Source organism: Anopheles bellator, chromosome X (genome assembly GCF_943735745.2).
Source record: "Anopheles bellator chromosome X, idAnoBellAS_SP24_06.2, whole genome shotgun sequence".
Taxonomy (NCBI): Eukaryota; Metazoa; Arthropoda; class Insecta; order Diptera; family Culicidae; genus Anopheles; species Anopheles bellator.
Window position 1 is genome coordinate 10302077 of NC_071287.1, and position 26795 is coordinate 10328871.

General features: G+C 44.9%; 4 protein-coding genes across 7 annotated transcripts in view; 2 read left to right on the top strand and 2 right to left on the bottom strand.

The window, feature by feature from the left end:
• Positions 1-7449, top strand: part of LOC131213851 (rhophilin-2) — a 33801-nt gene extending 26352 nt beyond the window's left edge. The window contains exons 2-10 of the mRNA XM_058208038.1: positions 3981-4225; positions 4295-4448; positions 4536-4677; positions 4782-4993; positions 5071-5178; positions 5283-5427; positions 5564-6516; positions 6588-6740; positions 6811-7449. Coding sequence (XP_058064021.1) covers positions 3981-4225; positions 4295-4448; positions 4536-4677; positions 4782-4993; positions 5071-5178; positions 5283-5427; positions 5564-6516; positions 6588-6740; positions 6811-7020 — 2322 coding nt within the window. The 3' untranslated portion in view covers positions 7021-7449. The remainder of the gene's footprint in view (positions 1-3980; positions 4226-4294; positions 4449-4535; positions 4678-4781; positions 4994-5070; positions 5179-5282; positions 5428-5563; positions 6517-6587; positions 6741-6810) is intronic.
• Positions 7225-14838, bottom strand: LOC131213852 (membrane-associated progesterone receptor component 1-like). 2 transcript variants are annotated; one of them, XM_058208040.1, is made up of 4 exons: positions 14772-14825; positions 13510-14157; positions 11310-11462; positions 7225-11203 (listed from the first exon to the last, which is right to left on the bottom strand). In XM_058208040.1, exons 2-4 carry the CDS (start codon positions 13853-13855, stop codon positions 10851-10853), a joined length of 852 nt encoding a protein of 283 aa, XP_058064023.1. In that variant the 5' UTR covers positions 13856-14157; positions 14772-14825; the 3' UTR covers positions 7225-10850. The 2 variants fall into 2 exon arrangements, with proteins under 2 accessions (XP_058064023.1, XP_058064022.1); XM_058208039.1 differs by having other exon boundaries at positions 13510-14838.
• Positions 14839-16119: 1281 nt separating this feature from the next.
• On the bottom strand, positions 16120-19303 carry LOC131213615 (uncharacterized). Of its 2 annotated transcripts, none has more exons than XM_058207691.1 (3): positions 19149-19303; positions 17354-18918; positions 16120-16770 (listed from the first exon to the last, which is right to left on the bottom strand). In XM_058207691.1, exon 2 carries the CDS (start codon positions 18880-18882, stop codon positions 17722-17724), a length of 1161 nt encoding a protein of 386 aa, XP_058063674.1. In that variant the 5' UTR covers positions 18883-18918; positions 19149-19303; the 3' UTR covers positions 16120-16770; positions 17354-17721. The 2 variants fall into 2 exon arrangements, with proteins under 2 accessions (XP_058063674.1, XP_058063675.1); XM_058207692.1 differs by lacking the exon at positions 19149-19303 and adding an exon at positions 19025-19091.
• A 3888-nt stretch (positions 19304-23191) lies between these two features.
• LOC131213789 (phosphomevalonate kinase) lies at positions 23192-26472 on the top strand. Of its 2 annotated transcripts, XM_058207912.1 has the most exons (3): positions 23192-23441; positions 23509-23930; positions 26162-26472. In XM_058207912.1, the coding sequence occupies exons 1-3, from the start codon at positions 23347-23349 to the stop codon at positions 26323-26325; spliced, it is 681 nt and encodes a 226-aa protein (XP_058063895.1). In that variant the 5' UTR covers positions 23192-23346; the 3' UTR covers positions 26326-26472. The 2 variants fall into 2 exon arrangements, with proteins under 2 accessions (XP_058063895.1, XP_058063897.1); XM_058207914.1 differs by lacking the exon at positions 26162-26472 and having other exon boundaries at positions 23514-24588.
• Positions 26473-26795: the final 323 nt, after the last annotated feature.

Below are 26795 nucleotides of genomic sequence, written 5' to 3' on the forward strand. Positions count from 1 at the left end.
TTATCTTTATCAGCGATCCTCTCAGAGACCCTTCAATACTTTCATAATAAGTTAGCCCCTCGTTACTCATAATAAGCTGCCAAATCGTTACTCATGTAGCGGAACAAATACTAGTCCAAAAGAGCTACATCTGGTAAATACAGCCGTGTGGTTAACAGTTCCCGTCCGGCATTTTCGAGATAGTTTTTGACCGGTTTTGCGATGTATGGTAATTTTGTCATTTTGAAAAATCAGCTTATTCTGTCTTTTTTCCCATTCTCTTTGTTTTATGGGCAAAACTTTGCTTCAAATGCATTAAATGTTGTTGACGGGATTGTCCCTCAATAAATTCATCATGCAAAGTGATTGTTTCGCATTGGTTGCGATGGACCTGGTTCACCAGGCCTTTTTGCATTTAGGATTTTTGTACTAACTCCCCTTTTCATCACCAGTGACAATTCGGTACAAGAATCCCTTTTTTCTGCCTTGCAAGCAGTAATGAAAAAGTGCTCCCCGCAAAAACACTCTTCCAGGAACAAAACTTTACAAGTTCAAATGCTTACAACAGGTGTTGTTTACACTTTGAGACCAAACAATCTATACTGCGTTAGGTGCGTAATGACAGTAGCTATCGGACACATATTTCTTTAAAAAAAATTGTTATATTTAGTGAGTAACGCCGTCCATTGTAAAACCGCACGAATTAACTTCTAGATCTAATAACAAAAAAATTTGGGCCCTACGGGCCCAGCAGCGCCCTCTATTATCGAGGCAAAGAACTTACTGAACACCTCCCCTGTACACTTTGCACTCTACCTGTCAATATTGTTGTTGTCTTATGTGATAGTAACAAGACTTGCGAGGGATCAGACACCAAGCTCTGGCATCAACTAGACCAATCTAAACCGGAAGATACTCGTCTACTGCCGACCACGGTCCCTGACTTTAATATCTGACTTGACGTTTGGTTGGTAAAACCGTCATATTTCCCTTCCGTGGGGAAGGGAAATGGCGTTGTTTCGCTCATGTTCGTCCCATGAATGCTGTACGCCATCAGCATCAGCAGTTTAGGCGATATCTTAATCGTCAAAATATCCTGTGTGCGGCCGGCCTGTACGTTATTCGCAGGCACACTCTCCGAAGAACCGAAGCGATACATTCCTTATTAGCAGTCGAGTGTCGATGTTCTTCTGTTTTTTTTCTTTTGCAGATCGCAGATCAAAACGCATGGTTGGCGGCTGTTAGGACAAGACTAATTTTATTTTTCGCAAATATGGGTTAGCGGGTGTTAGTGTTCTGGCCGCTGGTACCTGCTTTTGGGCTGCAAGCTTTGAAAATTGTCCTTGGCTTGATCGCTGACATCTGGCACTGCACGTTGGTATGGTTATGTTGTCGCGGCGCAGTTGTGACGTTACTATCGTGGTTCTAGCGCATAACTGCAGCTACCAAGCGTGGGAAACTATGAGCCGGTGTTGAGGAACTGCTTACGACCGTAAGTTCGATTCTCTTCTATTGGCGGTGTCACCAAATACCTTGTCAAAAGCTGGCTCAAATTGTTCCCCGTGGAAAAAAGCCAGCTGCACGTGCGGCACTCGTGCAGCTCGATTAAGGTCGATTGCCGCACCGCAGCCCCAAACTATTATTTCTGGTGGCACCCTCTTTTATTGTTCCAAGGCGAAGCGAGGGGAGGCCAAGCGAAAGAAAACAAACAAGAAGCGTAATATAACCAGCGCCCCTGGGGCACAGGAAAAAGGGGGCCACCGGGGTTTAGTAGGGTAGCGAAAGGCTTGGATGCTGGTGGGCCCACGTCTCTTACGTCAAGGTAGAAAACCAGTTACTCGCTCCAGAATATTCGACGTAATCGGGGATCTCGGTCAACCGGCAGAGGGGTGGAACTAGGTCACCTAGAGAGAATGAGAGAGAGAGGGGAGGAGAGGGAGCGGTGTTGCCACGAGACATCCCCGTGATGCTGGGGATAGTTGTCTCCACATCATCGGCCGCGCTGCCATCGTCCATCGTCTCTAGTCCGGTCCAGGCTCTGCAAACTGTGCCAAGGGCCGAACCAGGGCAGGCAGGGCACCTCTTTTCAGATGAGGTAATCAGAGAAGAGAACGGTGCGATTACCGTTTTCCCCAAGAGTACGGCCATTGTGCCAGCCAGCAGACGAAAGGTGGCGGACGCAGATCTACGCCTAATTGGAAGCGTTCCGTTGGTAGACGTTAAGCGAGCAAATAGTTGGGGTGCGCTGTCCAGCTGAGGCAACAGCAGCAGCAGCACGCGCTGAACACATTAAAGGAGAGATCGACAAAAGCATGGCCAAAGATGCTGCTGCTGCTGCTCCAGCGTCCTCCGCCCGGCTCCCGGCAACGGTTTCACCTGTACGCGATCAATCCGCTTCACCGTACTCGTTGATACTCTGGGGGCTTCTGGGGGCTTAGAGTCGGGCGGGCAGCGTAGCGCTGGAACGAGAACCGGTTCCGTCAGAAACACAGTCGAGGATGCCCATTTTCAAACAAAACTCTCGTTACGACTGGCTGGCGACTGGGTCCGTGAAGTGTGCCAATGGTCCCATTTTGTCTCCCTACGGCAGCCCACGGTTAGCGCACACTGGGACGATACTGATAGTGTGCCACTGACCCAAATGCGTTTCTTGGCCTGCCGATAGATAGCTGGGGACCGGTACTGGACGCTGTACGCTACGCAGGATGCACACTCACTCTCCCTAGAAGGAAGCGCGATACACTATGATGACATCGATATCGTAATCGTACGTGAGGCTGCAAGGCTGCTCTGACTCGCCTGCTCGTTAGCTCAAGATCGAGTGGATGATCATTAGATAATTTGATGCTCGAATGGACTCGGATAGAAAATACCAGTCGAGTTGAGTTCCCCAAGTCTCTGGTGAAACCCCCGCATCGTATCCAGCGGCACGGGATGGAAAACAAAATTCCCATCGTCCGATTCGACGAACTTCCGGCGGGCGTTTCAAACAATTGACCAACTTAAAGTGAAAAGATGTGTTGTGTTGGCCATCTTTCGTCGCTATCTACGCGGCCGCGGCACGCCGACAATCAAGCTCCCATCTGTGATTACTCAACCATCCAACCCTCAAGCAACGCTCAATCTTCTGCTCGTCCGGTCGCAAAATTAAAACACGGTCCCCGGTTTGTCCGGTATCATACTCTACGACGGTACCAAGACTGGCTACGAAGAAAGTGGTTGCGTAGATGAGAATGGCACCAAACAATCAGACGAAAAGATGTGTTATGATTCCAATTCCGAGTGTGTTTGGAGCCGTTGCGAGCAACGAACCGAGGCCAAAGCAACGGCACAAAAAACCAACCCCGGTGCCCAAAAGAGGGAGTATTGTCGCATTCCAATCGTAGGCCCTTATGTGAAATTTAGAAAACAGAGAAATCTCGAATATGCTAACCGCTTATGTAACGGATCCGGTAAAGGTTCGCTTAGCGATAGCGCAACTATCGAATATATAATCGTCGTCCCCAGACGAGTCCGATTAGGTATGCACGACGGTTCGAAATGACTTCACGGGGAATGCGGAAACCCAAACACCCGATCATCGGGCCCGATCGCTCGTGAAGACTTTATGGCGACATTTTCTCATATCGACAAGACCATTATTCAACTGTTCGTTGTCCTTTGGGGAAAAAAGACAATTGACAGTAGCATCTTTCGTTCCATCAAGGGACGGGTAGACGTGTATCACCCAGGAACCGGAACAAGTATTACCAAATATAGTATGGTCCAAAACGTCTCCAGATCAGTTAGGTGATTTGGTTCTGCGCATTGTTACTTGTAATGTGTACATCTTCGAATTTATTGTGTGTGACTTTGTCTCGCATTGTTACCGCTTCACTACTTCCTTAACTGGAAATCTCGCGATTTTTTCTCTCGGGCCGCATGGAATTCGCCAGAATCATACAGTTCATGTCACTGACAAGGGCTTGTTTTTCTTTTATTGCAATTCTCTCCTTATCCAGGGGTCAGACCCTCGAGCAGCTACGTGTCGGGGTAAGCTGCAGAACAAGCGGTGCAAACTAAACCAGGAAATCAACAAGGAGCTAAGGTTGCGGGCCGGTGCAGAAAATCTCTACAAAGCGACCACGAATAAGAAGCTGAAGGACACGGTCGCACTCGAGCTGAGCTTTGTCAATTCGAACCTGCAGCTACTGAAGGAGCAGCTTTCGGAACTCAACTCGTCGGTGGAGATCTACCAGAGCGATGGGTGAGAGCGGTGCGCCAAAGAGTGAATGTAGGGCTGCGTGCTCTGACCGCAATTATTCTACTCCACCAGACTGGACTACGTCATACCGATGATACCACTCGGTTTAAAGGAGACGAAAGAGGTGAACTTTATGGAAGCGTTCTCGGACTTCATTCTGGAACACTACAGCGAAAATTCACACACGTACGAGGATGCCATCGCCGACATTACTGATACGAGACAGGTAAGAGGACCCATACCCATGACCGACAATGGCCGCTCAATCGTACGAATTCCACATGTTTTTTTTTGCTTTGCCACGACTGCGCAGGCCGCCAAAACACCGACCCGAGATCTGCAAGGCGTGTCACTGCTATTCCGCTACTACAATCTGTTGTATTACGTCGAGAGGCGCTTCTTTCCACCGGACCGGAACCTGGGCGTGTACTTTGAGTGGTATGACTCACTTACGGGTGCGTAAAGGGTGTTGGCATTCGGTCGCACTGGGCTTCTCACAGTAGCAGCAGTCGTTGGTCATCTACTAGCAGCAGAGCTCATTACCAACCCTCTATTGTAGGAGTGCCATCGTGCCAGCGGACCGTAGCATTCGAGAAAGCATGCATACTGTTCAACCTGGCCGCCATTTATACGCAGATCGGCGCCAAGCAGGACCGATCGTCCGAGCAGGGCCTCGATGCAGCGGTTGACAACTTTTTACGTGCGGCTGGCGTGTTCCGCCATATCTTCGATACCTTCACGAACGCTCCTTCGATGGACCTTAAACCACAGGTAGCGTTGGAACCGAGATGCCAAATAGAGAATTTGGATTTGATCGTTTTCAATTTCTTTGCCATTGGCTATCCTAGGTGCTGGAAGTCCTAGTGGCTCTTATGTTGGCGCAAGCCCGAGAGTGTTTGTATGAAAAACTTCTGCTACAATTAGAAAAGTATACGAATGAGCTGGAAAGTGTACAGGTATGGCGGCGGGCCGATTGCTGGTTTCCCCTGTGGTTCAGTTCAATTCAATTTTTAATTAATTCCATTTTATCGTCGTTTCATTTTGGGTTGCCTCGTCGCAGAGCCATCGAGATTTGTCCGGTGAAGCAACCCAGCTAGCACTAGAGTACCGCGAGATTCATCGGATAATCCATAGCAACGAGGCACACACCTACCTGCCAGAGTGCTGGGCTGGATTAGTGCCACTGAAGTCAGAGTACTATAAAGGTAGGCAGTTATGGCCAGTAAATCTCTCGGAGCACAATAGTGCCTCTCCTTCTACTTGGGCCTTGCGGAGCTGCTAGCAGTGAACTTACTTTGTCTCACAGAACTGTCCGTCCGTAACTTTCCGTTTTCTTATTAGCCCTAGCACACTATCATACAGCCAAATCGGTAGCATCGGAGCCAAGCATGCAAGAGAAAAGTGAAAGAAGCACGAACACCGGCAAACAACGCAAAGAACACGGCCAGCAGTCCCAGGACACATTCATCTTCGACGAAACGTCACTGGATGCAGACCTCGATCCTAGGGCGCTGCGACGGGCTCACCTGCGTGAATCATTGTCAAACCACGAGGAGGCCCAACGGTTGCAGCGCATGTGCCGTGAGCTCAAAAACAAGATTGCGCTCACGAAAGTGTTGAACTACGCGCACGAACGTACTAGTGAGGAACTGGAGATGGAACGCAGTTGCATGACGGCAGTAGAGGACAGTACTCCGCTCGACGAGTCTGACCTCGACCCCCTGGTCGACGTGACGCTGAACACAACGTCGAAGTTTACGATATCGCTAACCGGGCCCGACTTCACTGCACACAAGATCGAAGATCCGTTCCGGAAGCTCGGACCAATCGCGGTCTTCTCCGCTCGGCGGCACTGGACGGCCCCTCGCAGTGTTCGATTGCAGAAAAAAAGCAACACTCTCATGCTTGGTGGGGGCGGCGGCACCGTGGCTGGAACGATTGATCGCCAGCAGTACCGGGGCGCCATGGTCAAGGGCAATCATAGCCACAGTACTAATAGTTACAGTACCAACAGTAGCGTTTCCGCCAGCCATCCACTAGGCGGAGGGTTGCGGTGCTGTGGCGAATGTGCCAACAAGACAAATTACTATAACGACAACCGGGCGTGTGAGGTGTGCCTGAAGAACGTTTGCAACGTATCGGAGCGCGACTTCAGAGCCCTGAAAATGCAGGAGGAGATCGGACGGCCGAATGCCGTAAACGACGATGTGAACGACATCGCCAGCTTCGGGTTTAATGTTCGCGGCGATGCACCCGTCATGATAGCAACCGTCGAAATCAACTCTCTGGCTGACGTAAGTTTCAGTTGTACTGTACCCTTTACGTTCCATTAGTTACATAACAGCACGACACTATTTTCTTGCAGCTCGGCGGTCTGAAAGAAGGCGACTTCATCGTGGAATTGTGCGGCTATGACGTTAAGTGGTACACGCTGCAGCAGCTATTAAAGCTAATTAGAAACTGCGGGACGAGCCTCGAGTTGAAAGTAATCACTCCAATGGATCGCAATTACTTAAAGGTAGCGGTAGAGTTGACTTTTCCATCCACTGGACGACAGACTCTCTGAATCGGTCTTTCTCACATTCTAGCCAATAGTTTCAAGCCACTGCAGCAAGGGGTCCATCTCAACGTTATCAGGTAGCTCGTCCGGTATCTCGTCCGGTGCACCGTCACCGACTGGCACTACCACCAAGCCGATCAAATCCCGTTCAAAACTCGGCAAAACACGCCTCAGCAGCTTTACCTCCGGCAGCTGGAACCCCTTCCGGCGTTCGCAGAGCCTAGGAAAAATATTCTAGAAAAAAGTTCAAAGTTGTCTGTGCAGCTTAGCTTTAGCCAAGCGATAGCAACGGATGCTTTATCAGGCTTACTTCTGTATTGATTCACCGCATGGGAGAAGTGGTGTTTCTTTTTTGTATTTTTTCCATTTTTGCAGTTTCATAAAAAATATACTGTGTAGTACACTATATAATATACATGTAGATAGAACCGCATCAAGCCTTGTTATATAACTAGTGCTAATGCTACACAAGAAGGGTAGAGTAAAAGCCGTTATTACGACAAAAATCGTTACGGTTCTATAAATAACACCGTTAAGCTAAAAGGCGAGTGTTGACTATAAGAAAAGTAGAAACCACAAAAATCCCATCTAGGAATATACTGTTTTAACACATGTACACGTAGACATTGTTGCTCAAAAGTTGTAAAATAAAAGTAACGACTAAGGTAGACGCCATGACTGAAACGTATTTATTTGATCTGGTTTATTTCCTTTTTTACGTTTTCCATTTTTGACTTCTTTCGCCGTTTATAAACGGTTTCAGGAATTTTCGTTTTTTTGTATTCCAGTGATATCAAACTATCCGATGGATTTGGCGCCACGGTTCCATCACCACTTACTCCACTATGAACAGTCAAATATACTGCGTCATACACCTACGGTTAGTCGAACAAGTCCGTCCAGTCGCACAAGTCCGCATACTTTTCAATGCAAGGAAAAAAGCCTTTACAAATATAATCCCCGACCTACCACCGTTTGCTCTAATGTTTAACTTTTTTGTATGCTATCTTTGTTTCCTTCTAACGTCCATTCTTCTCATTTCTATTTCGGTTGACTCTCACTTTATCTCGCTTTGTGAAGATATTTGCTTGCGGATGCATTCGTGTGAAAGTAAACATTAGACGCGGAGCAAAAAACAACAAAGTATGCGTATCCTTTTTTTACCACTTTTCTTATAAATACGGCCCAATCCGTTCTGTTAAGAGTAAAAAAACCAGTTTTCTTCACAGTTTTCCTGCACAACATATCGTCACTCCCCTCTTCTACGAGATATTTCATTTTTCCCTCGTTATTACAAACATGAATAGTTTTATAAATACGGTATAACGTAACACCATGTTAATAGACGAAGTACATCAATGGTTACAGAATAGAATATACACGAAAATAATACGGTGATAGTACAGACAGACCCGAAGCCAGGCTCTTTCATATGAAGTCTCTGCTTTGTGTCCGGTAAAGGGAAATCCCCGCGATATCCGTTTACGCGATATATAGCGATCAGTCCGGTAACGGAAAGTTCTAAATTTTCGTGAAGGCAATTGTAGAAACGAAACATTCGCAAAACGCGATAAAGACACAAACACGTGCGTCAAATAAGAAACCTGCAGCAAACGTTACCCGCAACTTATCCACCAGGTGATAATTACAATATAATAAAAATATTTCTCCAGATTGTTGGTGAAGAGACCAATATTTGGGTGCAGTTGGAAGACAAAATATCCAAGCGTGCTATCAAGACTTGTGAACCGGACATATTTTTTGTATGAAAAAAAAACGATACTATGTTCGAATTGTTACTGGACCGTATACCGACCAAGAAAAGAAGCTTCAAAAGAAATTCGTTTTCATTTTTCGCTGCATCGTGCGTCATGTGCCATGATTTCGAGTTATATAAGTATAGTGAAGAGGAAAAACCTGCTGGCATAAACTGCAAAATTAGTCATTTTTAAAGATATTGCTGCTGACAGAAAACTGCACAAGCTCTATCAATGATACCCAACCAAAATTTAAAAAAAAATATCCGGTCTATTTTTTGTTTTCTACGACACCACAATTTTGCCTTACTCCTTTGTTATCTAGAAAACCGTGCATCATAAAAGCGCGTTCAGCTTAGAAATACCAAGACACAGTTTGTTCCACATTAGGTTGTTAGATTATTGTTCACTTCTTCCTTTAACCCTGCCACTTCCTACCGTTGTGTAAGTTGATGTAAGTAGTATGCTAGTTTAATCTTTGTTCCACGAATTAAACGAAACGTCGTAGTCAAAAGGACCAAAAGAGTCGAAGAATTTCAGGCGTACCGAGAAGTCACGGAAGAAGTGCAGAAGTGGGCCTATATTTTGCAGACCTTTGTAAACATGTCGAATGACGATTTAGATAAAAGTCATTATCCTTCAACAAGTGAGTGATTGCATCGCATTCGGTTTGGGCAATGTATGGTTCCATTCGTATGGCTTTCTAACAATTTAGTAGAGCAACTGCCAACTTCTACTAACACAGAAAACAAGAGGGAAAAAAGCAAAAGAAACATTTTAACGACTCGCAAATTGCATGTAATGATGACCTTTAACTTCTTTTGATACTTTTAAGTCGGTGAACGGGAGCAACCACTCTATAGAGATACAAGTCGATGACCGACCTGGAGACACCGCCCTCGTTAAAACACAATTAACGACATCAACAACAGTCTTTGCCATCACGAACACAACTGCATCGCCATGGCTGTCTATATCAACTGCATATAAAAAAAGTGAAACTTCGCAAAATGGCATAGGTACAACACACTGAGTGAGGTTGCGTTGTGGTATATGTGCCCTTAATTGTTTTTTAACAAGACTGGTGCCCCGGGTAGGTTATTGATTTGTCTTTCTATAGAGACATCGCCACCGCCTTAATTGCGGTGCACCTAAATACATTGCACCTAAAACATTACACTTTTCGTTTTGTTTTGCTCCAAATGGGACTTCCTTTCATTTAAATACGAGCCGAAGCTGTTCCAGCAGCTACGTCACAAAGAAGCTACACGAACGATAATACGTAAAGCTGTATAAATCGGTATTTCAAGATAAAACACTATATTATTACGATGTTATTGCAAATAGGATGGTCAATAAGTAGCTACAGCTAGTACAGTAATGGTGCAGCTTTTTGCCAGACCTCACTACAAGAACAAATAAAAAAAAAGAAATCATCCCAGCTACCTTTTTCAAAAACGAATGTCTAAAATGGGCGAGAAACGCATGATATACGCACGAGATGGACGCATACTAACAACGACCAAAAACTGTATCTCAAAAATCAAAAAGTTATGTACAATATAAAAACAAGACCACAATGTCTTTTACCATTTACCATTTACCCATCAACCCTGTCCATATTGCACGAAGGAATAAAAAACACACTAGTACAACGGCAGAAACGGCAAGCATAAAGGTTAGTCACTCCCGTTTTGTGCTGTTCTACGTTCCGATCATCGGTAACAGCCTAAAACAGCTGGTTCATAGCATTCCGACCGACCATGAACTTGATAGATCATTTTCAATAGCCAAACATATCGCAAAGACTATGCTGATCGTAAAGTAACCGTTTGTCATCCGTCATGTTGTTATCAGGTTCGCTTCCAAAATTTTCAATCGACCCAACAGCTTCATCGCGTTGCCCAGTCTTTGCTCGTCGGCTGAAACTAGATCCTGCGACATCTGTACCTGTTGCTGTGCTAGTTGGGGTCAAAGAGCACGGGTCTGGGGATTCCGCTACATCACCCGCAAAAACTTGGTTGAACAACTCCACCACTCCATCGCTGCTAGTACTGCTAACTACATGCTGCTGCTGCTGAGGACGATGATGCAGATTATGATGAAGCTTTTGAGGTTGGTTGTGCTGTAGCACGGCATTCGTTAAGATATCTTGTGTTGGCGGTGTCCTATCTGTCGACAGTTGTGGTCCTGGATCGTGCGGATATCGCGCTTGGTTTTGGTTGATTGTGTTCGTGTGCGTAGCTAACATATCTGGAATCGGGAATTCTGATAGCTGTTGCAAATGCTGCTGTGGAGCAGGTAAGAAGCGTCACTCAGTTTTTGGCCTATCCGCATCGGTGGATGCCGTGGCCGTGTCTACTGAAGAGCTGGTGGTATCGTCAACAGAAATCTTATTAGGTGTGTCATTCGTAGACACTGTTGGAGCCGCTTTAGCAACCACGACAGGGTCAGAGCTAGTAATGTCAGTGACGGAAGTGGCAGCAGCGGGAGTGTCAGCAGCGGGAGCATCCGCATCGAGGGTTTTAGCAGCGGCGGCAGCGGCGGCAGCAGCAGCACGCTTTTTCTTTTCCGACCCATCTGCCGTGGCATCTTCATCTTCGTCCGAGTAGTTAGTGGGTTGTTCACCCGGTTTCAGCAGGCGCCCGACGACAATGTACTTTTCTGTAACAAAACATATGATGCGATGAGAGTGGGTTGTGGTTATTAGAGCTCTGCACCTATCGACAATCTTCGTTCGTTCTGCAGGCAGTGCAGGGACACTGCTTACCTCGGAATTGAACGTCCCACTCACGCACGGCTTCCATCTCACTGGCATTTAAATCACTAAGATCGTCGTATTCGTCTTCATTAGAGCCGGTTACTTGGAATGTCGCCAGCCCGCGGGATGCATCTCGTCCTCCAAATGCTGAATAGCGGGCCCCTGGGGTTTAAGAAAGAATGAAATGGAAACATGCGAAGGAGCATGTGAATGATTAAAATCAATAGGAACAATGATTAAAATTCGTTCAATGACAACGCTCGAATTAGAAAACCAATATAACGAAACCAAAATAGATGGCCTTATTCGTGCAGCCGGCTCCTTATCGTCGTATTGCACAATCTCGCATTCGTGCATATCGTTACTCACACGTAGAGCGCATGTAGAGAATGGCTGTCTGTAAACGTGTGATGGCGCACTTTGTCCGTTCCTTTGAACTTGACCCTCGTCACCTCCGGTATTCGGAGAGGTGGAGTGGCGAAAATAACACCTTCTATCTATCACTCCGCACGACACAACGAAACCCGAAAAGGCCCAAGAAGCGAAGCTCATAGTTAAGTATGAGGAGACAGCACACAACAGTAGGGTCAGTTTGAAAAAAGTTTCGTTATCACCCCGATGTCCAAAGATGATGGTGCATAAAATGTTCACAGTCGGTTAGCCAGGGCACGGGGCCCTTGCCGTCACAGTCTGCGGACGGAATGTTTAATATCATGTTGAAACTGCACTGCGCCTGACATTGGAACCTAATATCTCGAGGCTGTTTTGAATGTTATCTATGGCTATCACCTATTCATAGCTATAGTAGTCTCTTTGTAAAGACAGTGCTATATACCAAGAGCTGAGAATACCATTCTAATAGTGGAACGCACAGCACAGCACAGCCGTGATAAGGACTACTGATTTCATGGGGCGATCGAGCATCAAATTGTGCTGATTCATTCTGTCTTATCACTTGGCCGGTCTGCCTTAAACGATGGTCGTTATTTTTAAGAATTTTCATTGGTATGATGTACACCACATTGAAATTCCATATTGAATGAATTCAACAATATGGTATGAATTCCATACTGTTTGCCACACCTTAATTTTCTTCCATGGCTGTTCTCCATGGCATCGCCCTCCAGCCGATGAGATGTACCCATTGTACTAAATGATTATTGTTGCTTCATTAATTGCAACTATAACAAACGAAAGGCAAAAGATGATAAGGAGGTGCTCGAAGACCGCTAAGTCAAGAAGACCATTTCTCGCGACATCCAGGAACTAAACTATGTGTAAATTATGTAAACATTCTGCCCAGCGATAAATCGTAGATAACTTGTAATGTAGAATGGACAATTTCAAAAGTCACCTTCGGTACGCTCGGAAGCATCGTTCGATCATTCTATTTCGCACTTATGCTTATGATCATTCTATTTCGCATTTGAAACACGTCATACCAAAAGCGCTATGCTTTCTACATTCAGCCTTCGTTCCAGCATCTTAATAGACACGATTTCTCTCTCATTAAAAACAGCGGCAGAAATCAAGTTACATAGCGAGGGCAGGCTAGATAAATGCACACACACATACAAACAAACACGATCCACATAAACATGAATTGGTGCAACGCAACTGCCAGCTGCGCGCAATCTAGGCCTTTCCCAAATTTAATTGGACCTAATTTATTTTCTGGGCAGAGATAAAGAGTGGACCCTACAAGAGCGTTTCTACATCTATAAAATATACAGTGGTTTTGATATTGTTCAAAAGCCCACCATTCATTTACGTAAAACAGTATCTATTAGTATCAGTAGTAAAATTTACATAACCGGTAATTTGTAATAATCGAAAATAGTACTTTTTGTATTGATATAAAAAGCAACCCATGCTGTAATGTTCGAGCTAACATAGAAACATTTGGTTCGTGGCTAAACGTAGGAATGTGAGAGATGAGCACACCCTAGCGTTATTACAGAACCAGACCGAATAAAAACTAGAACAAATAAAACACTAGATAAAATTACGACCATGTATTACGTTTACTGCATGGAAAACAATCAAACTTGTTCAGATCCTGTTTGAGCTTTACAATCCAAAGCAGATGTTGGCTCGAAGCTGAAGGAAAACGTTATTTAGGCTTGCTAGTTTTCCATTCGAAGCTGGATTGGGAAAAATGTATGCCAATTGATAAGAAGTCATGATAAACAGTATATGAACCTCATACCTGGTCCGTAGAAGCGTTTGCCTTTCGTTACGTCATACACGGTTCCATTTACAGCTACCAGTAGCCGACCGTCCGGTTGCGTACCATCGTACTTCTTCAGCTCGGCGACGGTGAAATCACGCCGCAGACGCGGTAGCTCCGGTTCCGGTTCAGGCAGAGCAGTCGGCTGTTGGCGGCTCTTCATGATCTTATACAGCAGGAAAGTGATGACACCGACTAGTGCCAAATTCAATGGGCTGCTGATGATCTCATGAAAAATACCATACAACAATCCAGGGTCTGAGCTGTTGTCAGAGGTAACGTCCAGGTGTTCAGCTGAACCAGATGCAACAGTTTCCCCCGCCATCTTTGCGTTTCACGCTAGGGTAGCGGTGCAGAGTGATAGCGACTGGTTGGTTAGAGACGAATTACTTATAGTGTTATATTCTGGACTGAATTGTACTGCACACGCGGTTTTATGTTGATTGCTGGGTCCGATGGCTCGATGAGTCAGATGAGGTGTATTTTAGGTTTGGCTTCTTCGATGCTGTGCACTTCTTTGCAAGCTGTTTTGCGAGACAATACCAGGCGTCTTCCAAACGGGAGGTTCACAGCGATGCACTTTCTCAGGACGAACACTATGTAGTGAAGGTTGCTGTCATCGGAGCGCTTGCGAAACGTTTCGATGAAAACAGTTTAAACGTGCGAAGACCTGATATGAAGACCCGCTTTAGAGTTTACGCGAAACGAAATCCGTGATTCGTTGTGTTATTTCTTTCTAGGTTTCTACACAATTTTCTTCTACGCTTCGCGTACCCTTCTTTAGCGTTTGTTTCTCTTTCTTTCCGCAACAGCAATTCTCTGTTGTCGTTTCGCTTGGCGTTCACTGTTTTGTCTTCTCGCTCAATCACTAGCGATGATGCACTCGCAATAAATGTTCTCTCGGTCTGGCCGATGAAGACAAGGTGTGCCGTCGGCGTATTGCGTTCAATTTGCTACGGAGTTCCGCGAGCCCCGCTTTCGCCAACTGGGCAAAAAAAGTTAAAAACAAACTAACAGACGGACAAACGGACAGGTTAGAATGATAATGCTACCAGCAATAGCAGCCAGGGAACGCCCAGAACGCTAGAAAACCCTAATACTGCAGAACGCAAATCACCAGACGGCTTATTTATTATTATTAGAACGGACAGAGCCGTATTAGGGCCACACGGTTGCTCACGCACAATCGGCACAGGAATAAACAAACTAAAACAACATCACACGAACTATGTAATTGGTACTTTTCTTGCCTTCCTGGTCGAAATGTCTACACAGTGCCACTTCGTACCGGACCGTAACACGTTTGCCAATAGAATGTTAACCCTGCTACATTCGCTACCGAACGAAGACTTGCTGTTGCCGTGCGTAGAGAAGCTATATAGGAAGAGAAGTGCCATGAGCAGAGTAAAATTGACTGACTTTCGATCGGCAACGTTTAGCACCAACACAACTGCACTTTGTGTGGTGTACGGGATCGGCCGAGATGCACCATCGTCAAAATCCAACCTACTTGGATATGCTCAAATGTTCAACTTAAATTTGTTCATTATATTTTATATCTTGTTGATGGTTCGGATAAAAGAATGGCTTATTAACAACTATGTTTGTATTTTTACCTAATCAAAACCGCTACCTCACTTTAGTTTTTTGCCGTTTTTAAGAGTAGTTTGATTCATGTAAATTTGCGCTGTAAATATAAAATTGAGGATCCGAATTATGACAGGCATCGTTCAGCTATGCTTGACAAAAAGCAAATATGTCGGTGCCCAGTCGATACATCCCAGTATTTACCTGCTAAAAGTGCGTGCTGCTATATGAGTGTTTGTGTTTGTGCGATGGTTATGTTGCGGATAAAGACGTTAGCCACAGCGAGCGCAGGCACACACTATTGTTTGACTTTGCGCCGTGTTTGGTTGCTGCTGTTCGCGATGGCTGTCACCAACAAACTCTAAATGAAAACTGAAACTCCTCAAAATGATAGCGCGCATACTACATACCATTCAATGGCAAACGCATTTGATCATGTCCTTAATTGCAGCTTAATGGTTTCAGCACCTCTCAGACTTTCGGTAGGCATGGTGCGGGGTGCTAGTAATCAACTGACTTTAGCGATGACTTGCCAAAACTGTTGTATGTAGCCATGGCCATGGCAAGCTGAATGCAAATTATATGGCCAACAGAAACCTAGCCACTTGGAGGAGTCCTGGCGTACAGCAGGAACTCCCTCCACCGTTTCCCTGAACGCCTTCGTCCGCCAATTAGATAAACCGACTACTCTTGCTTTGCCATCGGTGCAGTCGCACCCTCGCACTATATGGACGATCTAGGAAGACTTTACGGGATGGTTCGTCGTCCGTCGTTCGCATGACATGACTAGCACACCGGAGCCTGGCGAGACGTATACCATCCTTCAAGGTCGTTGTACAGTTCGTTGTTGTAAGGGCCCCTCCATTGTCCCATCACACATAAGGGGCCCAAAAAACGTTCATTCTGCTGTTTCGTTATATGCGCAGTGATTTATTTGTGTTAAAAAACATATTTGGTTGTGTTTTTATTGTATTTATTGAGAAACATTTATATAATGACACCAAATTGATAAGGACACCAATGTCTCAATAGTCTATCACATAAGTGATTTGACAGAATCCTGAAGATGGATGAGTTTATCATCCTGTCTTGTAAATAACATTTTGCACATTCATTTCAATTGATAGGATCTCATGAAACGAGTTCAATGAGAAAATGTGCTTCACAAATTAATTAATTCAAATTTAAATTCATTTTCAGAATACAACTTAAAGACTTCAAACATAAAGACAATTTCAATTCAATTCTTCACAGTTCAATTCTTTCGCATCTCTGGCGTAATTCCAATGCCATTTTCATGTTATTCCTTTCAACACCTTAGGTTGATATTATTTTCTTCTTCTTCTTCACTCGTTTCGAGTTGCTTTTACTCAGTTACATGTTTCAAAAATTTATCGGAAGTCAGTATTAAATAAAAAAAATATTCGTCCGCCACAATTCGTTAAACAATTCGTCACCATTCAATAGACTCACAAGGATGTAAGTGACAACAGTCTGGACTGAAACTGGCCCTCCCTATCCTTCTCATATTCATCGCTCAGCTTTGCTTATGCTTTGATTCCAGCAGCCTTCAACTTAGAGAGCAGCTCGTCCCTCGATGGTGTATCGAATTATATCCACCGGCAACCTAGCGTCCTTGAACATCTCAGCAACCTTTGCAATGAGAAAATAGTGGAAAGTTAATTAATTGATGGTTAGTTTGCTGTGACATTAGTAATTCCCAAAGCTTCCAATAAACAATTCGTCGCACTTTTGGTTCGACTTTCCAGTTTCCATCGAGAATTAACTACTAGTTTATAGCAGTAAACCATCTTAAATTCACAATGTAATTCACAGAACCTGAACCACATAAACGATCTCATTCAATAGTAAGGTGTTTCTAGAAAAAATAATACAAAACTTACAAAAGCAAATACTATGTTCGTTAGCATGGTGTTTGTTTATCTACCAACACCTATACGGCCAAACAACCTAAGTACCAATACGGGGTCTGGTCCTTTCTACCAACATGAAAAGAAACCTTACTATTTAATAAGATCGTTCATGTGGGCTGATTTTGTGGATTACCTTAGTGGGAAAGCCAAAGTTCTTCGAACAAGCAACAAGTTCTGGCCCCTCAAGCAACATCAGATAGCACTCATTCAGAAATGCTATTGCAAACTTGCTTTTCGCAAGATACTAAAACGCTACTTTTCGGGTCAGATTGCCCGGCAGGATAGCCGAGCGAAACGCTTACCTCTTCTTGTTTTTGTACTCTAGCCAGGCCGTCGTTGATCTCTTTGATTTTATGTGGCTCAGGTCGAACCCCTGATTTGCCACCCAATTTGGTGCCATCTCTGCCCTGTGTCACTATGACAAATTCGTTGCTCTTTCATTTATTCCAGTTCCTACGGATTCTACTCAGGTGGACGGTGACTGACGGTGCCGGTGCTGGGCGGAAGTTTGGCTGAGATTCTCTCGCATCAGCTAGTCACCACCATCTCCAATACTAGACATTTAGGTACAATTCACAGCACGCTTGTTTATAAGATCATCCAGTTGGGACATCCTTGGGATTTTTAATTCGATTTCGACCCAACACATCCTGCCATCGCTAACGCTTCCTCAATTCATGTATGGCCTACGAACGTAGGTACGCTGCTCCAGTGCTCTCGGCCTGATCGGGTTTCCGGTACTCTGCTGTTGTTGTTGGCGATGACGATGGCGTCCGTATGGCATTTGAGAAGGAGGCTTATTTCGCATAGGAGCGATTTCACGATGTCGAGCTCCCCTGTTGGTTTCTACCGAACTTCGGTATGGCAATGATAACATGGTCGGGCGTAGGCGCGGGCTTACTGCAGATACCGCACTGAACATTTGAACAGCGTGCTCTCTCTCACGCATTCGCATGAATTCCTTTTCTCGCATTTTTGCGTGGTAGCTCTCCCGTAGATCAATGGCCGACGTACTGATCCGTCGTCCTCGGCTGTTACCGCTACCAGCATTGGCGTTCGCACTTTGGTACACTGTTGGAAGCAAACAGCTACACCGCTGTTGTTGCTGGTTCGTCATCGTCGGCCGGAGATGTTCGCGCTCTCTCTCACGCATTCGCATTAATTCCTTTTCTCGCATTTTTGCGTGGCAGCTTTCCCGGACATCAATGGCCGACGTTCTGATCCGTGCTCCCCGGTTGCTACCCCGAACAGCAACATCGTTGCAGCTTCGAAAGGTTATTGATGGTAAATTCAAGCAGTGCTGCTGTTGCTGCTGAAGCATCTGCCGCGAACCTGAAGTAAATGCCCGACTTTGTCCTGTTTGATTTTTCTCTACTTGTTTTCCGTCCATCGTTAATTTTGGTTCGTCTAATATATTCTTTCGCTTGTCATCTGTCGAACCTGTGGTAGAATTTTGCAGCGCAGAATGGTGGCCAGGCTTTCCACGCAGGGCAAGCTCACGCTTCTTTTCGTGGACACGTTCCCTTATATCAATGGCCGACGTACTGATCCTTTGTACTCGAGTTCTGCTGCTCCTACCGGCTGGAACCGGCTGATTTCGATCTGAATGATACTTATCTTCTTTTGTTTCATCCATTTCTAATTTATGTTCGTGTAGTAGTTTTTTTCGCGTGCTTTCTAGCAAATCGAAGTCGAAGATTTCTTGCGCAGATAGCTCGATAGCTTTGTCAGTGGCTTGATGGTTTTGCAATGTACCACTCGAAGACTCCGTTGCAAGCTGCGCTTGTGATACACGGCCCCGTGCCCACGGACTATCCTGCACGTTTACCATTTTCGGTTCGTCTCCAGCCGACACAGCCTTGATTTCCTACGAAAAAGTAAAATACTCCCATTAGAGTTTTCTTTCTTCCTTCCAACCCCGCGGGAGAAGCAACAGTGCTTTCCATGTACATTAAAAGATTATCAAAGAGAACCTTTTGGTAATCGTAGGATTTTACGACTACTTGCTTGTACTTGCAAACATCGCCATTTTCAGAAAGACCCTCGTCACAACCTCAAATTCCAGCCAAACTAGCTCCGATTTAACACATTGATTACCTTCCCTCAATAACAGCCTGTTATCAAATGTTATCTGCCTGATGAAATTCAGAATGCACATACAATCCACCATTGCCGGTGGTAAATGAGTTTCGTATCGTCGCACCTAAATAATAGCTTTTTTGTTCCAGGTGCCGCGAAAATTTTCTACATGATGCAAAACACGAAAGTTCGTGGCATCGACAACAATAAGTTTGACAAGATAAAATGTCTTCATCCGACTTTCGAGTTCATTCGCAACAGGTAGAGAACACCGGGTTGTTCTAAAATCATTGTCAACTCAAATGACAGTTGAAATATTTCAATTCCGGTCTTAAAAGTTTCTCGGGTTAAAGTAAAAAAAAAATATTGGAGGAATTGGTGTATTTTTATGTATGAATAAATCCCTTGAGGAATGTAGAAAGTGCGCATTGCTTATAAGCTTCTGAGTTTTAATTTTTATCCACACCTTTCGTCGCATGTTTCTCACCTTCTCGAATCACATCAAATGTTTTCAAAATGCCGGTATAGTGGCCAGATTGACGTCTCGTCACATTCGATATTCGGTTCGTTTCAAGCTAGATATACGGAGAAGTGGAGCTCAGTTTTGAAGCATATTTCACGTTTAAAAAGAACTGGTCATCATCTTTAAATCGACATTTTGGTTTGTTAGTATAATGGCCTGTTTAGTGTAATGACGAAGTAGTCGTCTTACCTGATGACTGCCAGGAAGAGGAGGAGCACTTATTGAATATCAGAGGAATATTTAAGAAATAACAAATACCACCTAGGCCACTGAACAAGATAGCCATTCTGCGCTTCTGTAGTTGAGGATCTCTGTTGCAGTTGTACTAAAATGTATTGGAAATTATAGCTGCTTACAAATCTTATACTGCGGGGCCAGACGAAGCGTAACGTAACGTTTTTGGCATTTCAGATTAATGCCAAACTGCTGCGCTGCTGTTAAAACGTACCGCTACACGGTCCGTAATTCGGGCCGTAAAAACGTTAGATCCTTTGCGCTTCGTGTGGCAGCAAAAATATAAAAACGAAATGTCAAACGTGTTTGCATTCGTGTTTTTGGTCCGAAAAAACAGAAATAGAAGAGAAATAAATTGATTTCTGAATATTTTTCTGTTTTTTTAGATTGTGTTGCTAAATCAGCAAATAAGAACTTACATTATCCTCTGTTTGTAAATAAAGCTATTGCTAACAGTGTTTACGGCCGTGCCACCGGTCGGGTTTGCGCCTCGACCGACTCATAAACGTTTTCACATAAGCGCAAACAGTTTGGCATTTATCTGAAATGCCAGAACATTTATTCGGGCATCGTGTAGCCGTACAGATAGAAGACGAATTTATAGCGATGACAATTAAGTCAGCTTCTTGATAAGCAGTAAAGGAGAATTATAGCAGAACGCTACCGGCGCTGGAGTATCGAGGCATGTGTAATAACGCTTGCATTCGAACTCTTGCAGCAAGCGTTTTCTTACATTTCTAACTGCGGTGCCACATGGGGCGCAAATAAACGACCTGACATTTCAGATAAATGCCAAACTGTTTGCGCTTATGTGAAAACGTTTATGAGTCGGTCGAGGCGCAAACCCGACCGGTGGCACGGCCGTAAACACTGTTAGCAATAGCTTTATTTACAAACAGAGGATAATGTAAGTTCTTATTTGCTGATTTAGCAACACAATCTAAAAAAACAGAAAAATATTCAGAAATCAATTTATTTCTCTTCTATTTCTGTTTTTTCGGACCAAAAACACGAATGTAAACACGTTTGACATTTCGGTTTTATATTTTTGCTGGCAGACGAAGCCTAAACGATCTGATGTTTTTACTGAATTAAGGCCCGTGTGGCGGCCCTGTAATATTCGAAACTATTTTTATTACTAGAAAATTATTCATTCGTTCAAATGAAATGTAGCGGTGGTCTGAAAATGAACACTAAGTTCAAGGTAAATAATTTTTCTGTATTATTAAACGAAAATTCAAATAAATTGCCGCTAGGTTGCACTTTGTTGGGGGTTTGGTTTTGAAGCGTTAGCGACTGCTTTTTGTTCGCGGACAGTACGCTATGTTGCATAGGGTACTTCCAGAATGCTTGGAAGATTTAGTCTTCCCAAATCGATGGAACACACAGAAGCTTTTGCCGCTGCCGAAATTCGACATGAACCCATAAGACAAACTGCTTGCCGGATACCATGGGCAAGGATCTTCATTAAGCCATATCGAGGAGGACAAGCAGCGCTACGTTACCGGTGAAAATGGGGCGTTTGCAACAGGTGTGCGCAGTCGCCGGATGAACCGCCTTACCCCAGACCGTGAACATGGGTCAACCTGGAATTAAAGGGTAACTCGACATCTACTCACCGAGATTGTTAAAGGACACGGCTTTTTCCGAGCGGTCTTCTACCGGGAAGGGGGAGCCCAATCGTCGTTCTGTCCACATCGGCTGTGGCATCGTGGAGTCGCTGAAGTACGTTGCGTACTGGCACAGCAAATTCGTAGCTGCTTGATGTCGAAAAGAAAGTTTTACTTAACGCTTTCAATATTGATATACGATTCAAAGTTTTGTTTACAAGAAATTGTGTTACACAAAGGTACAACTGTTTGCGCGCATAGACTAGATAGGTTTTATTAAATTCTTTTAGGATATTAGGAATTCACATGAGAGACTAAATTTTTACTTTCGGTGGCTCTTTTGAAATTTATAGTTTTGCAGCACAACCGGCCTTCTAGTTTTTCTGTGCCAACAGCGATGTACAACTACTACTATGCCAAGTTGGAAAACATATTGATGACTTAAATTATCAATATTATTATCCATAAATAACATCGAAACATCGTTTGGCAATACAGTTTCTACCCAGCGTCTCGCATCTACGAAACACTAGGGTCTACGAACCGTTGTGGCGTATTGTGCATCACCCATGTACTGAGTACAAATTTTCACTGTTTCTTGCTGATTTTGTAGATATGCTTAAAGGCCGCAGGTGAAAATCAGGACACATGAGCACTGTAAATTAATCTTATCGTATCAAACGGCGGTATGATGATTAAAATTCGAGCATGCGTCCAAGCAGTACCAAAGTCTGCGCATACGTCGCATTCGGAAAAAGAGAACCTAAAAAGGCACCCACATCCTTGGTATCCGAAGAGGCCAATTTTGCCTCTCTTTGCGTGGAAAGATAAAAAGATGTGATACTCGTCTTGTCTTTCGTTTCAATAGTTAGAAATATAACTTTAACAGTTGTACCTTACACGTCTACTACTGAAACCGCATCGAAGAAATGTTTTGCTAAGATGCTAGAAATATATTTTACCGAATGTTAATTAAAACCGACTGCCTGACCAAGTAGGCAATAATTTGTTCGAGAGCGAGACAGGGAGAGATTATATCGTGCAGACCGCATGAGGATTCTTCGTGCTGGATGAAGGACACGGCAGTTCAGGGTGATTCTCAGGATTTGGCGCAAAGATTTGTGATATGACTAATAAATAAAATTAAATACATTACAATGATTCAATCGAAGAAAAGAAAATCTGAGAAAGGCGCGATGCTCGGTAAATCGCTTATCCGGTTAAAAATCGTTGTGCATACCCTCCCCAAACCCATTTAATCATGTACTAGTAAAACACCGGAGCCAGGAACCAAGGATGACTAAAGACTTGTCCACACACTACGATAATCGCTACGATAATCGTTGCTCAGACACATCGTAGCGAATGCATCGTTGCGTCTGGACAGTGAAATTGCACCAATTTTTGTCATTTTTGAATTATTCGACGCAGATCTAGAATATCTGAGCAAACGAGCATCAATATCTGTACAATTTCCATACAAGTGTGCGTGCGCTGGTGGTGGATAGACATGTGTGGGTGTGTACACTGTTTATTTTATTAGTTTATTTTAAAGTTTATTAGAAAATCTGAAAATCTGTTTTATCTGAAATGCCAAAAACGTTGATTTGCGCATCGTGTAGCCAGGCAGAAAGAAGTTTTTCGTGCCTACGGTGCCTCATATTGTATACAGTCACTGTCGCACATATTGCAGAAGCTGTAACTATGAACTGCGAAATGCAATACATCTGTCAAATTTACGACAACTCAGCCGTGCTTTGAGCTACGAAGGGAAGGGATATTTTCACGTTTATTTGAAGCTGAGGAAGTTCAGAAACACATTACCAACCACCGAGCACCTGAACACTTAATGAGCCTAGCGGTGGATACTCCTCGGATCGTGTTGCTAATAAGCGGCAAGCGAAAATGTGGCAAAGACTTTCTTTCGGACGCGTTGCTCAAGCGGTAAAGATTTTGTTGTAGGAAGAGGCTTGCTTTCACATTCCGTTTCAATCTGGTTCTTCCTCTTCAGCATAGGTACAGACCGGGCTCAAATTGTGAGGATTTCAGAGCCCATTAAGCGACACTGGGCGAACACGATGGGGCTCGACTTAGACGAGCTGCTCGGGGATAGTGCATACAAGGAACGCTATCGACAGCAAATGATCGAGTGGAGCGAAGAGCAGCGTCGCCGGGATTACGGTATATTTTGCCGTGAAGCATGTCGCACCATCCTGCGGGAAGTGTGCATCGTGAGCGATGTGCGCCGTCGGACGGATATATGTTATTTTGTTGACACATACGGTAAAGCACGAATTCGAACGGTTCGCATCGAAGCGAACGACGAGGCACGCGCCGTTCGCGGATGGCACTTTCAACGCGGAGTTGATGATGTGCCGTCGGAGTGTGATTTGGACGTCTTTAACGAGTGGGACCTGCGCATCGCGAACAATTGTTCGGCGAATGTGGAAGACCTACTGGGGCAGATGGTAAAGCTGCTTGACAGCTAACCGAATAGGGATCCCGATATTACATGAATCCCGATAGTGCAAACATTGTCCGTAAAAGCTTATGGTTTGGGGATATTAGGACTTGCTGGAGGAAACAATTGACCATGTTATCCTTTCTATATGTTTCGGGTTTAAGGTTCAAGGTACGGAAACATGCTATCTTAAGAGTTTGTATTATGAATTAAACACAATAGCATTCGAACAGTTACTTGCTGTTTTGTTAGTTTTTCAAGCATCCCGAAACCTAGAAACGTAATTTACTTTTCAAGAAAATTGGTTCCGAAACATCCTTTATTTTTATTTGAGGTTACGTTGAAATTACGTTGTCCTAATAATATTTTCTAACGAGACTGGAGTTCATTCATAATTTCACTGTTTTCATTTCATCGTAGCTGTAGCTGTAGCGTAACTCCAATGGATTGGAACAATTACAGTACAGTGCCGTTTAGTACAGCTTGTTGGTTCCAGTTTAAAATGTGCGATAAGCTAGAGCATGTCCATTACAACTATTTGTTATTATATCATTATAACTCGACAAACACTCGACATTATAACTTGACAAATAATGAGATATAAAAGATGCGGAAAATAGCCCATATAAATCGTGCGCAAGCTTTTAGCCGGAAGCGATAAGACCAGATGCATATTACCTACAAAGTATAGTATATAGCAGGAACATCGAAAAATACTAATCGAAAACATCGAAAAACACTTATGATGTTCAGTTTACCGTTTGATAATACTTATTTCATAAAAATCAATTTAAATCAAATATTTGTGTACTACTTTAACCGAGAGGTAGTTTTATGGCTTTCGGTAAGAATTCTTTCGGCAGTTTCGGCAGGCCTTTTGTAATTTATGTGTTTTCAATTATAAATTAATATTTTTTTCACCGCCCTAATAGCTGCTGCGTATTACGGGTGGCTTGCTCTCGCGTGTGTGCCGTCGGAGGCTGGCCAAACCCTTGCCCGAACTTGACAGATCATCGTCGCCATCGCCGGGTACAATCCAAGCAGAGGAACAGCAAGAATAAGAGTACAGGTCGGCGCAAGAAGTCTGCCTGGGCGTCTGAGTGCGGCAGTTGAGGGTACGATAGCCAACCGTCCGGTTCTCGTTTATCTAAGCCTTGCCCGTCACGGCCCTCTAACCATAACCGGTCTGGTCCGAAAAAGCACCCACTTTTTTGTGGCACGTATATGTGTGTTTGTTGGTGAGCTGAAGAAAGGGTTGTTGATGGCTGCCCGTTGTTGATAAGCTGATTGGAAGAGTCCTACAATCGAGACATAGGCAGCTGCAGTTGCTGTCGTTCGCTATCTACCGGCAATCAACTGGTCCCTATTAAACTATCGGTAGAGATTCTACGGTTAACGGGATTCCTTTGGATCGCGAATTGGTTCCAGCATGCGGTGCCGCATCGGGTTGTGGACTCTGTTGCTGCTGGCGCTGGCTGCCAGTGGTCATCCAGATAGCTCGAGCATCCAGTTGACGAAAGAGAACTTTCAATCGGAAGTTGATGGTGACAATGTGTTCGTCATGTTCTACGCACCATGGTAAGTCGTGAGCGTTTCGACGCATTTTTATTTTTAAACTCTCTCTGACGTTCTTGCGTCTCGTTTTGGCGACCGGACAGGAAATTAGTGTCCCTTAACGTATTCTTTTTCTTCTTGTTCTCGACCCACGAATTCTGTTATCTTCCACCGTCGATATTTGGCCTCCTCCGTCTTGGTCCTCGCTGGTTCTACATTTCGTGGCAGGTGTGATTACTGCAAGAAGCTGGCACCGACGTGGGCCCAGCTAGCGGAGGCGCGCCACGGCGAGTCATTCGGTGCGGTAAAGATTGGCCGCGTAGACTGCACCACGGACGGCGAGCTGTGCACACAGCAGGAGGTGTCCGGTTATCCGACGCTGAAGCTCTTCAAGAAAGGGAGTTTTGTGAGCGATGGCGCCCTTGTAGGTATTAAGTACCGTGGGGCCCGCGACCTGGAACAGTTCAATGCGTTCTTGAACGAACAGCTTGGTAGTGTCAGCAACGGGTTGCTGACCGACGCCGTCGTAGACGACCACGGAGACGCTGGTGGTGGGGCTAGCGAAGCCGAAGATGGTGAAGAGCTGCCCTCACCACCTCCCACTCCGGACACGCCCCTGGTCGAGCTCACGGAGGACACGTTCGCAAAGCACATCTCGACCGGGAAGCACTTCGTGAAGTTCTACGCACCATGGTGCGGCCATTGTACGAAGCTTGCACCAACTTGGGAGGAGCTGGCGAACACATTCGAGCACGAGCGCGACATCCGTGTGTCGAAGATCGACTGCACGCGTTTCCGGCCCATCTGCACTGACTTCGAGGTTAAGGGCTACCCGACGTTGCTTTGGATCGAAGACGGCAAGAAGATCGAGAAGTACACCGGTCCGCGCACTCACGACGACCTTAAGCGATACGTAACGCAGATGGCAGGCGCTGCTGGCCTGCAGGACGGTGCGTCTGACCACGCTGCTGCGGCGGTGGAGGGCTCGCCGGACAAAGACAACACGTCAGTGGTGGTGCAGCTAAGCGAGCGCGACTTCGCAAATGCCATCGCCAAAGGCGTCACTGCCGTGAAGTTCTACGCGCCGTGGTGCGGTCACTGCATGCGGCTCGCTCCGACCTGGGAGCAGTTGGCGGAGAAGTTCGCGGCTCGCGACGGCGTCCGGATCGCGAAGGTCGACTGCACGGTCGACGGCAACAAGGAACTGTGCGGTGAGCAGGAAGTCAACGGTTACCCGACCGTATTCCTGTACCGCGACGGTGAGAAGATCACCGAGTACTACG